Here is a 15,681-nt window from a genome sequence, read left to right as displayed (position 1 = left end):
ATGGAAAAAGTAGATAAAAAGATAATGTGGAGGGTCTTCTAGCTTAGAAGTTACAATGTAAGATTCAGTGGACTAAGAAACCAAGGAAGTAAACTGTCTTACAGATTGTATGAGCTTTGGAAAGGTAAGACTGACTAGATCAAGTGGTCTATTATAACGACTTTAGCTATATGATTCTACCTGAAGAAATCCGTATACAAAATCGCTCATTTCTTCAACATAGTATTTAAATCTACTATTCACTAATATGAATTTGTATCTGCCAAAGAAATAGCCTGTCAATTCACGGGAAAGCAGGATAGGTAAAGTGGTAGTATTCACCTATTCAGTCCTTAAAATGTTATAATTGGACATTCGTTAAGTGTATAAAGTCCAAGATTTAAAACATGTAAAACTTCAACCCAGTTCAGCATTGTATAACTCAACACACCATTTATGATCAAAGAAAGATTTAAAAGCTAACCATAATAAATTTGTCAGAAAGAGAACTCAACGAACTTCAATATTCACATTTATTCCAAGTCAGAACAAAAAGAATTCCTCCACGTTTTTTTTTAACTTCATGTACTTAAACGTGTATGGAATCAGCTGTTAAATATTTATGTTATCAAACAGGAATTCCTGTTACTTAATTTAGTACTAAAAGATGAAACACATTTAAAGCCCTGGGAACCACTAACTGGCCTTTTTTCTGTATTCCTATATTTAATGTCACTGGAAAAGAAATAAAGTTGGATTAAAACTTGTTACATTTCATACATGCCTAAATTGGTAATTAATCTTTACTCACAGTTCATGAATCTAATTTTTAAAAAATTACATGTGGTTTCTGTGCTTAGTTGATTTCTTAAAATAGCACTTTTGGCACAAGCATATTTAGAGCGTTTATTATTAGGAGATATTACATTCCTTTTTCTTGCTAAACAAGTCATGGAAGTAAACCGCTTTAAGTAGCTTTGAAGAATGTAGGTTGTATGAAAACATATCAAAACTCTTTCCATAACTCAATTTATAAATGAATAAAAATTTGTGTTTTAACCATAAAAATAAACCTTGGAATTTTGAAACAACAGTGTTCCTCTCTTTCTGTTGTATCAGCGTTTTCTCCTGTATATCAACACATTCCGTAATAGGAAACTAGAGCTCCAAGCTTACCATATGTATTATTACATATATAAAATTATTGTGCATATTTTGATATTTTGGGGATACGAAAGAGAGAAGACAGTGGAAGAATACCTGATTAACGAACATTCAGTTACTCTTTAAGAATTTCTTATATGTCATGCCTATTATGCAATGGCTACAAGGGTTGCACCTAATTTTACTTGTGTACAATGATCCTACTTATTTTATTTTCTGATATCACAATAAAGAAAAATGTTAACAGCATTTTATCAGTCCGTTTTTCCCCAAAGAAATCATGGCTCATGATATTATCTTCCGTTGCTAGATTTTAAAGTGTTTCAGAAAACATCACAGGCCCCATATATTTTAAAAATGGTGGGCGTACAGTTCAAACATAACTTTTAATTATTAAAAGCCCATGATATTCATTCATTTGAGATATATTTACTAAACACCCACTATGTGGAGGAACAGGTATTAATAAAACAGAAACTAATTCAGTATTGTCTTCATTCCTCACTAAACTTTTAATTAAAAGATCTTCGAAATGCATAAAAACGATTTCCGAAAGGCCTTAAGAGACTGCAATTTAACAGAATAGGGCAAGTAGAATGAATAACAAACTTTTGTTGCAAGGTAAATTTTAATAATGTACTATTACTTCAATATTCAACAGTTCATTAAGTTGAAGATATTTGAGATTCCTCATCCATTAACTTGCTACATAGTTAAGGATTAATTATAAATAATCAAAACCTTTAGAGTAAAAAAAAAATTTGTAGAAGTACACATTCTTTCCTTTCTTCCTAAAATAGCTTGAAGAAGGTAAAAAAATTCTGATGCAGAAAAGAAATAATTCAAATAAGCTTCTATAGAACTATGAAGGTGCTGCATAAAACAAGGAGTAAATTTTGTAAACCATTCTTGTTTGGTTTTGTTTTTTTTAACCTGAGTTTTCTTCCTTAACTGCTATGGAATATATAAATGGAAAGAGGGAAAACCTAGTGCAATTTGATAATCAAACACACCATAAAGGGCAAGAGTACCAAGGGTAACTCTATTATTGCTTTCATCAGAGTGACAAAAATATCTTGGGGAGGATCCAAGGTGAGATGTGGAATGGAGGTACTGGTATTGTTTATACGTGAAATTTATCTTTTAAAGGGCATGTCACCAAAAATAATTACATATCACCATTTTAGCAAAGCAGTAAGTCCAAACATCTTAACATGCCTGAAAAGAATGTGATGCATGCATAAACAACTTTTTCCCCCTTTAACCATAATTATAAATAATATAAAATATAATTATAAAAGCTTTTGTTATTTATAATGTTACAAATATAAGATTTCCCATAGAATAATCATACTATGCTTTTATATTAGAAAATTCTGCTTGTAAAACTAAAGTAACTTTCAAACATAAATTTAAAAATAAAAGATGGCAAACAAAAATTTAATTATAAATTCAAGAGTCTTCTCGCCCCTTTTGAATTTTAAGGCTTATAAATCCAAGACATTTTAAAAAGTAAACTGATCATTGTTTCTAAAATTTAGGCTGTTTTATATAAAAACAAAAAACAGTAACACACTAGAAATGATGTAAGAATTTTGTAGAAAATTTTCCTACTGATATTCAACTTAGTCATATATAAAACAAAACAATGAACTACATGATTCAGCTCAACTTATAACCAAGTTTTTGCAGAATTTTCTCAACTTCATCTTGCAAAATGTCCTTGTGCAAATCATAAAAAGACAAACAAAACACAGTTCTTTATGTTTGATTCTAAAACTCCAATTAGCATTTGAGCTTCTAGTTATAACATATCATTTAAAAAAAAAAAAGAACAACTTACTTGATCTGTCCCATAAGGCAGTATGTTCAGAGAAATGAAAGCTGTCATTTTCCAGAGCTGTTTTCTGATCATGTACAAAACTTTTAGAGTGTCTATGAAATAATCGGTTAGCAAAACCTTCCAATTTCTGAAGAGCAGTTGTACCTGTATACTGGTTACAGGGTAGTTCTCTGTAAGTTGCCATTCATGTGCATTTACACTTTATTTAAAGTAACTGAAAATATTTCCAGAAGGAGCGCAACAACTTCTTACACAGAAGCTAAGAGCTATGCATGTGTCAAACTTCCTGTTTGCAGAGTATTCAAACCACTACTGCTGTTCTGCTTCCTGTTAATATAAAACAGCACATTGCTAAGCCTGTCTTAGCAAAACTCTTCATCTCAACTAGAGATGGGATTTTAAAGACTTGCAGTATCAGCCTAAAAGGCTCTATGTTTAAGAGTGTTTTAATATTAATATACAGGTTAATGAGGGACTTAAATATAAAGCTTTATATATATAGTAGGCTGAAAATTAAAAAAAAGGAAAACTAGTTAAACGTATTACAATCCTATGCAAACAACTGAAGGCCAAACCACTCTCCAAATATAATATGTTAAAAAGGTGGTGTTTTTTCCAGGAAATTAGCTAATATATAGTTTTTATGAATCCTTATAAGAAGGCAACATTTCATCAAAAACTGGTATGGAATAGATATTACGAAACTCTTGCAAAACAAATTCATAACATATATGTTTTAACTAAGAAAAAAATCTGAACTACCCTATCTTAAAAAAAAGAACTGAATGTTGCTAACTCACTGACTTCAGTCTAATATATACAGAAACTTCAAAAATTTAGCATGTCAGTATTGCTTATCAAATTTATAATCTGCTGACAAGTGCCTATCAGCAGTACCTTTTAAAACATTCTAAAATTTGAAAAAAAGAATAAAAAGTAAGATTTAAAATTATATAAAATCAGCTACGGCAAGAAATTTCAATTGAGAGGAAAAAAAATCCTTCTAGTTGACTGAGACATGTTAATTTTTCAAACTTAACATTCAGGACTACTTCTTACCTGATCCTTGATTTAGGGGTCTCAAAAACAGCTCCTTTGATTAAAAGTAAGTAAAATTTGCCATTGTCCTTTTGGAGGAAAAAAGTAACTCATGACATTTAACAATGATTGACTACTTGCCTTTTGACACTAATTAAAGGATAATCTTTTAAAGGGCATGTCCCAAAAATATGTGGTTTTCTCTTTGGAAGTTCTAAATAAAAGAATAAAAGGAAGGGAGGGAGGGAGGGAGGGAGGGAGGAAGGAAGGAAGGATTTTTTTTTAAAAATCTATCAAAAAAATATCTCAGTCTAAATTTCCTGCCAAATGCTTGACAAATACAAGAAATAGGAACAAGAAGGACAAATAGAATCAAGAGGAATGATAATGTAATCAAATTAGGACAACACACACATACACACACACACAAAGGAAACACTAATGAATTTTGCCAAGTAACAGCTCATTTGTATACACTTTCTTTTGTGTAATAAAATTAATATCAATCTAAACAAATAGGCAATAGTATCTATAAGACTAAACTTCTTAAATTTGTAGTTTTCTGTATAAATGTGTATATAATAATAGGTAATTTGTTTATTAACATCTGACAGTGCTTTATACAAAACAGACAAGTGTGTGCAGTCTTTAATAAACATTTACAGAGCATGGACTGACTCTGTATGGGCAAAAGTGGATAAAATTCCTAAATTCTTTGACTTGCTCTCTTGGGAGAAATTCTATTCATCCTCAAGGTTCACTGCAAATGTCACCTCTTCACTCAAGTTTCCCACATACTTCCTAGAAAAATAAACTGTTCTCTCCTGTTTTCATTTGTAGTCACAGTTATAATTTTATATTAAAATTTGCTGTTTGTAAATTTATGTCTCAAATTGTGAGTTACTTGCATTTACAAATGCAATGTGTGTATTACATACTCAATAAATATATGTTGAAGAAAGCATTCATTTTTAACAAAGGTCTAAGTAGAATCATCAAACACTTGAAAATGTTTTAATTTTATGATAGGACCATAATTGTAAATTATCCAACAAGCACCAAGTTGTTCATATATAGAGACAACAGTAATAGAAGTAATGTCATTGAACTCCTTTTTCTCTATATTCAGTTACTAGATTTTATTCATCTTTGAGTTTCATTTTTATTAATGCAAATGTAGATTTCTAAAATAACTTGTTTTCCCTGCTTCTAGTCACTCCTTTCAATCACTCATCTCTGATATATTAATCTCCCTGAATATTATACTCATGGTATTCCCTTGCCAAATGCACCAACTAATCCTAACATTTCAGCCCCACCATTTTCATTTTTAACACATGTCTAGCCAACTTGTATTCAATGTTGCTTGAGTTTAGTACAGATATTCCAGATTCCTAACTAAAACACTAAGATTAATTTATTTAAAATAATGCATAAGCCTTACAACAAAATTACTAAAGCAAAAAAAGAGAGAGAGAGAGAAAAAAAGTAAGCTTCACTAGATGAGTATCTAGAAAACATCACATTTGAAATCTGTACTTTTTTCAATAAAAAATTTGTTACAAAGTCCTTATAAGAAGGAGAATCTTTCTACTTTCCTCAGAGCAATGTTTCTATACATGGTAATGTGACCAGGAAGCTGTTGCTATGGAATTACTTAGGCGATTTGATTTTTATTAAAAAGAACTCTACTGGCATCTACTGCTAGAAAGAAACAACTACAGCTTCAACTAAAACTACGAATTCCTTCACAATTCAAATTCATCTTAAGAAGTATACTGCTTGTTATTCTTCCTGATGGTATTTTCAGAACTTGAATTTACATTAAGACGTCTAGCCATGTACCCAAAATTTGCTATAATAGCATATCTTATACACTATTAATAGTTTAATGTATGATAAAACTAGAAAGTAATCAACTTTGAGGTTATCAAGTCCTTACTATTCATTCTGCATTAATTTTAGAAATTATAACAATTTTCTGAGTTGAACCTCCTTTGATTGCCATAAGATACCACAAAATTGTGGTTTATTTCTTATATTTAATAACAGTAATGATACCTTACATTTACCAAGCACTTTACAAGACATAAAATGATTTCCATTGGCTCATCAGATCTTTACAAACGAAGCAAACAGGACAGGTATTATTATCCCCTACTTTAAGATGAGAAAACAAACTCATAAACATTAAATGACTTGTCCAAAGTCACCTAGGTCTTCCAGCTTCTGGATCAGGGCTCCTTTGTACTGCACAATGATTTACCACAAGAAGTAAAGATTTTTTCAAATGCAGTATTTTCCAAACAAGGGTGGGGAGGTGGGGATACAAGGAAAGTTGGAGGTGGGATTGGTTCTTGGATACACTGTCGAGAGTCTGAGAATCTGCTACGAGAATGGTTTCGTTCAGATGGTCACTTTATAGCCACGCAATTTCACTGTCCACATTTAAGTTTACAATCATGTTAGGGTCAAGTAGAACTATGTACTTTAGAGTTTGAAGGTTAAATAAAAGAAAAACATGGATGTATATTCGATACGTAAATGATGCATTTGCTTCATGTGGAGGGTAAATGATATGACCATGACCCCTACTATTCAAATAAAGGTTTTAGGGTAATAATTCTGCCTTTCCCAAAATGTTATAAATGGATTCATACCTTTTATAAACGGATTCAACCTTTTAAGACTGGCTTCTTTCATTTAGTATAGTGTAGCAATTGGGGTTCATCCATGCTGTGTGTTTCAACAGTTCACTCATTTTTATTGCTTAATAGTATTCCACTGTATGGATCTACCACAATTTATATATTCACTCACAATTGAATTGCCTTTGCACCTTTTCAAAAAATCAATTAACCATATTTGTGTAGGTCTATTCTGGACTCTCTATTCTGTTACACTAATCCACCTGTTTGCTGTGCCAATTCTCTCATCAATACTATACTGTGTTGGCTACTGTAGTTTTCTAGTAAGTCTTAAATCTGATAACATAAATCTTCCTAATTTTTTTTTCTAAATTGTTTTGGCTATTATAGTTTCTCTACTTTTCCATTTAATTTTAAAAGTTTGTCTGTGTCTACAAAAATAATCTTGTTGAAACTTGACTGAGATTATTGGGAAAAATGACATCTTAACTACATTGAGTCTTTCAATCCACGATCATAGTATGTCTCTTCATTTACTTGGGTCTCTGATTTCTTTCAACAGTGTTTTACAGTTTTCAGCATACAGATCCTGCACATATTTTGTTAGACTTACACCTAAGTATTTATTATTTTTTAATTGGAGCTATTGTAAATGGTACTTTAAAAGATTTTACAATTGCTCATTGCTAGTATATAGAAATATGACTTATTTTTATATATTAACCTTGTATACTGCAACCTTGCTAAACTCACTTATTAGTTTTAGGAGTCTTTTTCTTTTTCTTTTTTTTTTTTGTGAGGAAGATTAGCCCTGAGCTAACATCTGTTGCCAATCCTCCTCTTTTTGCTGAGGAAGATTGGCCCTGGGCTAACATCCGTGCCCATCTTCCTCTACTTTATATGGGAGGCTGCCACAGCATGGCTTGACAAGTGGTGTGTCAGTGCCCGCCTGGGATCCGAACCTGCGAACCCTTGCAGTGGAGCACGCACACTTAACAGCAATGCCACTGGACTGGCCCCAGGAGTCTTTTCCTTTTTATACATTTCTTGGGATTTTCTATGTAGACAATCATGTCAGCTTTCAACAGATACAGTTTATTTCTTCCTTTTTAATCTCTTTTATTTGCTTTTCTTGCCACATTGCACTGGCTAGGACTGCCAGTAACATGTTGAACAAGAGTGGTGAGAGTAGACATCCTTGACTTATTCCCAATCTTAGGAAGAAAGTGTTCAGGTTTTCATCATTAATTATGATGTCAGCTGTAGACATTTTTTTGTATATGCCTCTTATTGAGATAAGGAAGTTTCCTTGTATTCCTAGTTAGCTGAACATTTTTATCTTAGAGGGATGTTGAATTTTATCTAATAGTTTTTCAGCATCTGTTGATATGACCATATGGTTTTACTTCTTTAGTCTGTTAATATGGTAGATTACAGTCACTGATTAATTTTCAAATATTGAACCAGCCTTGAATTCCCAGGATAAATACTTCTTGGTCTTGATGGACTCTTCTTTTTATATATTGCTGGATTCAACTTACTAATATTTTATTGAAGACTTCTGTGTATATATTTACAAGAGATATTGTTTGAAGTTTTATTTTCATGTACTGTCTTTGCATGATTTTGATATCAGGTTAAGGATGGTCTCATAAAATAAGTTGGGAAGTATTCTGTCTTTTATTTTCTGAAAGAGATTTCAGAGAACTGGTATCATTTCTTCCTTCAATATTTGGTAGAATTTGTCAGGAAAACTATCTGGGCTAGGCGTTCTTTTTTGGAAGGCTACAAATACTAATTCAATTTCTTCAATCGATATAGTACTATTCAGTTATTTATTTCATCTTTAATAAATATTGGTAGTTTATGTCACTCAAGAAATGGTCTATTTCAACTAAATTGCCAAATTTATGTAAATAGAGTTGCTTCTAATATCCCCTTATTACCCTTTTAATGTTTGTGGCATCTGTAGTTATATCTCTTCTTTCATTCCTGATATTGGTAATTTTGTCTTTTCTCATTTTTCTTGGTCAGTCTGGCTAAAGGATTCTAAGTTTTACTTACTTTTTCAAAGAACCACCTTTTGTTTTCATTGATTTTCCATATGATTTTTTGTTTTTTGTTTTTCTTTTTGAGGAAGATTAACTCTGAGCTAACATCTGTTGCCAATCCTCCTCTTTTTTGCTGAGGAAGATTGGTCCTGGGCTAACTTCCGTGCCCATCTTCCTCTAGTTTATATGGGACGCCGCCACAGCATGGCTTGATAAGCGGTGCGTAGATCCGTGCCCGAGATCCAAACCTGCAAACTCCGGGCTGCTGAAGCGGAGCATGCAAACTTAACTGCTATGCCGGGCCAACGACTTTTCTGTTTTTTTATTGATGCCTGCTCTTATCTTTTTTTTTCTTCCCTCTACTTTCTTTGGGTTTATTTTGCTGTTTTTCTAGTTTCATAATGTGAGAACTTAGATCACTACATTAAGACTTTTCTTCTTTTCTAATACTTTCTAATAATTTCTAATTCTTCTGAACAATGATTTAGGTTCATCTGACAAATTCTGACATACTGTATTTTCATTTTCATTCAGTTCAAAATATTTTCTAATTTCCCTTAAGACTTTATATTTGATCATATATTTAGAAGTGTGTTGTTTAAATTTCCAAGTATCTGAGGTTTTCCCAATATCATTGTTATTGATTTGTATTTAATTCCACTATAGTCAGAGAACATATTTTGTATGATTTTTAATTCTTTTAAACTTAAGGTTGGTCTTATGACCCAGGATATGGTCTTTGATAGTGAATGTGCCATGTACATTTGAAAAGAGTGTCTTCTGTTGTTGTTAAGTAGAGTATACCATAAATGTCAATTAGGTCTATTTGGTTGATGGTATTGTTCAGGTCTTCCATATCCTTCTGGATTTTCTGTTTAATTGTTCTACAGATTACTGAGAGATGATTATAGAAGTCTTCAAGTTTGTAAGTTTTTCTATTTCTCTCTTTTCAGCTACATCACAGTTTTTGCTTCATGCATTTTGAAGCTCTGTTATTAGGTTCATATGCATTTAGGACTGTTCTGTCTTCTGACTGAATTGACAGTTTTAGTATTATAAATGTCCCTCTTAATCCTGGCTAATCTTCCTTATTCTGAAGCTGACTTTGTATGATATTAATACAGCCACTACAGCTTTCATTTGATAATGTTTGTATGGCATATCTGCCCCCCTCTCCATTCTTTTGCTTTTAAACACTCTATATCAGTGTATTTAAAATAGACTTCTTATACACAGCACATAGCTGGGTCTTGTTTAGACCATTTATACTTGTTAATGTAGTTATTGATATAATTGGATTTAGGTCAATTATTTTATTTTTTTTATGTTTGTCCCCTACTTTTTAAAAAGGCTTTAATGAATACAGTTAACTACAATAAACCAAAAATATTTGAAGTGTAGAATTTGATGTTTTGATATATGAATGCAATTGTGAAACCATCACCCCATCATGATAATGAACACATCCATCACACCCAAAACTCTTCTCATGCTCTTCATAATCTCTCCCTCCTGCCATTCTAAATCCCCAGGCAACTGATACTTTCTGACAATACAGATAATCTGCATTTTCAAGATTTTTATATAAAATGGAACTCTTTTTGTTAAAATAAACTTTATTTTAGAAAAGTTTTAGAATTACAGAAAATTTGCAAAGATAGTACAGAGTTGCCATATACCCAACACCCACTTTCCACTATATTAACATCTTACATTAGAATGGTAGATTTGTACAATTAATGAACCAATCAATATTATATTATTGTTAACTAAAGTCTATTTATTCAGAGTTCTTTAGTTTTTACCTAATGTCCTTTTTCTGTTCCAGGATCCCATCCACGATACCACATTACATTTAGTACTCATGCCTCCTTAGGCTCTTCTTGGCTGTGATGGTTTCTCAGGTTTTCCTCGTTTTGATGACCTTGACAATTTTGAGGAGTATTGGTCAGGTATGTTGTAGAGTGTCCCTCAACTGGTATTTGTGTGGTGTTTGTTTCATGATTAGATGGGGTTAGGGGGTTACTGAGAAGAGGTCAACAGAAGTAAAGTATCATTTATTTATCACATTATATCAAGGGTATATCCTGTCAACATGACATCACTGTGGATGCCAACTTTGATCACCTGGTTGAGGTAGTTTGTCAGGTGTCTCCACTGTAGAGTTACTCCCCCCCCTCCCCTTCTATACTGTACTCTTTGGAATGAAGCCACTATGCCCAGTGCACACTTAAGGCATGGGGAGTAAGAGTGGACTTCCTCTGCCTGGGCAATGTGTCTCTTCTCTCCCATTTATTTATTTATTCAATTATTTATTTACATCTATTCTATTGGAAACTCTTTCAATGGCTTCCTATGTCCCTCTGATATACAATTCTGTGTATGTGTGTGCGTGTGCATGCACGTGCATACATGTGTGTTTGAGCACTTCCTTTCTAGCACTATAAAATGGCGCATGCTCATTTTCTATACTTCCTGCCCCAGTTCTAGAATCAGCCATTTCTCCAAGGAGCCCTAGTTCCTTTTATTGGAGAATGGTATTAGAAACCAAGACACAGGAACTAGGTGTGCTTATTGCTACCAGGTGTTGTTGCTTCTAGGCCCTCTCAGCTGACAGAGCAAAGAAATGTATGTGTATACATACCCATATCCATAAGTATTTCTATATGTAAGCACCTATGTCTATTATAAGGCAAATATGAGTTCTTCCTGGTATCTCCAACTCTGATTTATTACTGCATGATTCATTTTAGCTTCCTCCCCTTGCTAATCTGAAAATTCCCACTCAACAGTGAGAAACCTGGCTTCCACCATCTACCATCCATTTACTTACTTGTTCAATTTCAGTATACACATATAGCAATAACAGAATTGTTAACCTGGTACATTTAACAATTTTATCCCTGTGGGAAACAACTTTACCAAATAGAGTACAATACTATGTAGTTTCTTTTGCCTCTAGTCTTACAGACCCCACTTATTTCCAAATTTACTTAGGTCAGCACCTTCTGCCTTATCTTCAGTGAGATTGTTTCATACATTTGTAATACAGTTAGATTGTTTTGTCACATTCTGCATTTCATTCTGGGATCCCTCAACCTTCCAAATGATTTTTTTGGAAATTAAGCTTCACTCTTTGTACCATAGTGTTTGAACAAATGCATAATGTCATGTATGCACAACTATGTATCATACAGAATAGTTTACCACCTTAGTAAATCCCCTATGCTTCCCTGATCCTTGACACCTACTGACCTTTTTACCATTGCTAGAGTTTTACCTTTTCCAGAATGTCACATAATTGGAATCACAGTACACAGACTTTTCAGACTGTGTCTATCACTTAGCAATATGCATTTAAAAATCATGCATGTCTTTTTGTGGCTTTATAGCTCATTTCTTTTTATCACTGAATAATATTCCATTGTATTCCATTGTACCACAGTTTGTTTATCCATTCACCTACTGAAGGACATTTTGGTTGCTTCTAATTTTTGGCAATTAAGAATAAAGCTGCTGGGCCGGCCCCATGGCTTAGCGGTTAAGTGCGCGCGCTCCGCTACTGGCGGCCCGGGTTCGGATCCCGGGCGCGCACCGACGCACCGCTTCTCTGGCCACGCTGAGGCCGCGTCCCACATACAGCAACTAGAAGGATGTGCAACTATGGCATACAACTATCTACTGGGGCTTTGGGGGGAAAAAGAAAAAGAAGGGAGGAAGGGAGGGAGAGAGGGAGGGAGGAAGGGAGGGAGGGAGGGAGGGAGGGAGGAAAGAATAAAGCTGCTATAAACTTTCATGTGCAGATTTTTGTATGGACATAGTTTTTAAATCAGTGGAGTAAATTCCCAGAAATGTGATTACTGGATTGTATGGCAAGACTATGTTTAGTTTTGCAAGAAATTGCCAATATGTCTTCTAAAGTGGCTGTACCATTTTTTACTACCACCAGCAATAAAAAAGAGTTCCTGTGGCTCTGCATCCTTTTTAGCAATTGACAGTTTTTTGTGTGTTTTAATTTTAGCCATTCTAAAATATGTACAGATTTTCCCCAATAGCCAAAAGTTCACTTTACGCCACTTTGCTTTTACAAAAGAACTACATTAGTACCAGTTTTTGCTAATCCAAAGAAATCAAAAGAGGAACTTTGCTTTTACAAAAAAAGGTGAGAAGTGAAAATAGTGTTCAGCATTTGTTTCGCAGCAAGCCATTACAGGGGCTAAACAATCAAGCATGCTGTCATATTTCAAGCCTTCCACATCAGCCACAGCAGCAAGCAAACTTCGATCTTTGACACTGAGGCAGGCAGACATAGGAGAAGGTGTAGACATTGGTGACCCGCCTGCCCTGATGGATTCAGACGACGACGATGAGATGTTAATAGGTGACCCTCTTCCTCTCTCTCCTACACTCCAGTCTCCTGTACCTCCCAGCATCCCAACCTCCGACGACTCAGCCTAAGACTCCATCATCACCACGACCACCTCTCAGCCTTCCAGTGTGCTCGCTGTCTTCCCAATTCTGGCAAGTGAAACTACACTGTGCAGGCACTATTTCTACTTTATATAGGCTGTGTATTTATCGTACCATTCCTGCTTTTACTATATGTTAGTGTTATTTTTCATTTATGTGTTATCTGGTATGATTCAGTAGGTTACTTTTTGGGTCTGAGAATGCTCAAAAAATTTTCCCATACAAATTAATGGTAATGGCTTCTTAGCTTCATGCCATTTTGGCTTAAAAAAGGTTTCATAGGAACACTCTACTTTTGGATAGTGGGGGAAATCTGTATAGAAGTATCTCATTGTTGTTTAAATTTGCAATTCCCTTATGACAAATGATATGGAGCATCTTTTCATATGCCTATTTGCCATCAGTATCTTTAGCAAGATGTCTGTTCAGATCTTTTGCTCACTTTTTAATTGGATTGTTTGTTATCTTATAATTGAGTTTTATTTGGTAGAATTCACCAGTGAATTCATCTGGTAATGACACTTCATCTTTTGGAAATTATTTATTAACTATAATTTTCAAATTGATTCAATTTTTAATAGATTTACACCTATTCAGATTATCTACTTCTACTTGTGTGAGTTTTGATAATTTATGTCTTTCAAGAAATTGGTCCATTCATCTAAGTATCAAATTTGTGGGTCTAGAGTTTTTCATAGTATTCCTTTATTACGTTTTTTTTGTGTGTGTGTGTGTGTGTGATGAAGATCAGCCCTGAGCTAACATCCATGCTAATCCTCCTCTTTTTGCTGAGGAAGACCAGCTCTGAGCTAACATCTATTGCCAATCCTCCTCCTTTTTTTTTCCCCCAAAGCCCCAGTAGATAGTTGTATGTCCTAGTTGCACATGCTTCTAGTTGCTGTATGTGGGACACGGCCTCAGCGTGGCCGGAGAAGCGGTGCATCGGTGCGCGCCCGGGGTCCGAACCCGGGCCGCCAGTAGCAGAGCGCATGTACTTAACCACTAAGCCATGGGGCCGGCCCCTCCTTTATTTCCTTTTAATGTCCATAGGGGCTATAGTGATGGTCTAGCTTTCATTTCGGATAGTGGTAATTTATGTCTTCTATCTTTTTTTCTTGATTAGCCTGGCTAGATGTTTATCAATTTGATCGATCTTTTCATATAACAAACTTCTGGGGTTTTTTTGATTTTCTTATTGTTTTCCTATTTTCAGTTTCATTAATTTCTGCTCTAACTTGCGTTCTTTTCTTTCACTTACATTGGGCTTAAATTGCTTTTCTTCCTCTAGTTTCCTAAGGCAGAACCTTATGTTACTGATTTTAGATATTTCTTCTTGTCCAGTGCATGCATTTAAGATAATAAATTGCCCTCTCAGCAGTGCTTTTACTAAATTACAAAAATTGAGATAAATTGTATTTTCATTATCATTTAGTTCAAAGTATTTTTAAATTTCTTGAGACTTCTTCTTTGACTCATGTGTTATCTAGAAGTGTGTTTAATTAATTTCCAAATATTTGGGGATTTTTCCAGTTTACTTTCTGTTATTATTTCTAATTTAATTCCATTGTGATCTGTGAATATACTTTGCATGAGTACTATTTTTTTTAACTTAAGTTGTGGCTTATGGCCCATAATGTGATCCATCTTGGTGAAAGTTCCATGCAAGTTGGAAAAATGTATATTCTGCTGTTGTTTGTTGAATAGAATATTCTATAAATGTTAACTAGATCAAGTTGACTGATAGTGTTCTTCAGGTCATCTACATACTTACTGATTTTCTGCCTGCTTGATCGATCAGTTATTGAAAGAGGAGTGTTGAAGTCTCCAACTATAATAGTGGATTTGACTATTTCTCCTTTCAATTCTATCAGCTTTTGCGTCACGTGTTTTGACACTGTTGTTAAGTGCATATGTTTAGGATTGTTAAGCCTTTTGGAGAACTGACCACCAAATCATTATGTAAAGTCACTCATAATTTTCATTGTTCTGAAATCTGCTTTGTCTGAAATTAATACAGCTACTCCAGCCTCCTTTTGGTTAGTGATAGCATGGTATATCTTTCTCCATCCCTTTCCTTTTTACTTTTTTTTTTAACACCTTATTTATTTATTTATTTTTTTTTTTCCCCCAAAGCCCCAGTAGATAGTTGTATGTCATAGCTGCACATCCTTCTAGTTGCTGTATGTGGGACGCGGCCTCAGCATGGCCGGAGAAGCGGTGCGTTGGTGCACGCCTGGGATCCGAACCCGGGCCGCCAGCAGCGGAGCGCATGCACTTAACCGCTAAGCCATGGGGCCAGCCCCTTACCTGATTCTTTATATTTAAAGTGGGTTTCTTACAGACAACACATAGCTAGGTCTTTTTTTTTCCACTCTGAGAATCTCTGTCTTTTAATTGGTGTATTTACACCATTCACATTTAAATTGACTATTGACACCGATTAATATCCACCATGTCTGTTACTGTTTTCTACTCATTGCATTTATTT

General features: G+C 34.1%; 1 protein-coding gene across 2 annotated transcripts in view; it reads right to left on the bottom strand.

Moving 5' to 3' along the window:
• PRKACB (protein kinase cAMP-activated catalytic subunit beta) overlaps positions 1–15,681 on the bottom strand; it is a 124,570-nt gene that overhangs the window by 66,663 nt on the left and 42,226 nt on the right. Inside the window, exon 1 of one of the 2 annotated variants that reach the window (XM_058538389.1) lies at positions 2,987–3,196. The exons of the other annotated variant lie outside the window; for it this stretch is intronic. Within the exon in view, the coding sequence (XP_058394372.1) occupies positions 2,987–3,170 (184 nt within the window). The 5' untranslated portion in view covers positions 3,171–3,196. Of the gene's footprint in view, positions 1–2,986; positions 3,197–15,681 lie in introns of those variants that run through there. 2 annotated transcript variants of the gene reach the window in all.

This window comes from Diceros bicornis, chromosome 4 (assembly GCF_020826845.1).
Source record: "Diceros bicornis minor isolate mBicDic1 chromosome 4, mDicBic1.mat.cur, whole genome shotgun sequence".
Taxonomy (NCBI): Eukaryota; Metazoa; Chordata; class Mammalia; order Perissodactyla; family Rhinocerotidae; genus Diceros; species Diceros bicornis.
Note: the sequence above shows the minus strand (reverse complement) of the source record. Positions and strands in the feature narration are given on the sequence as shown.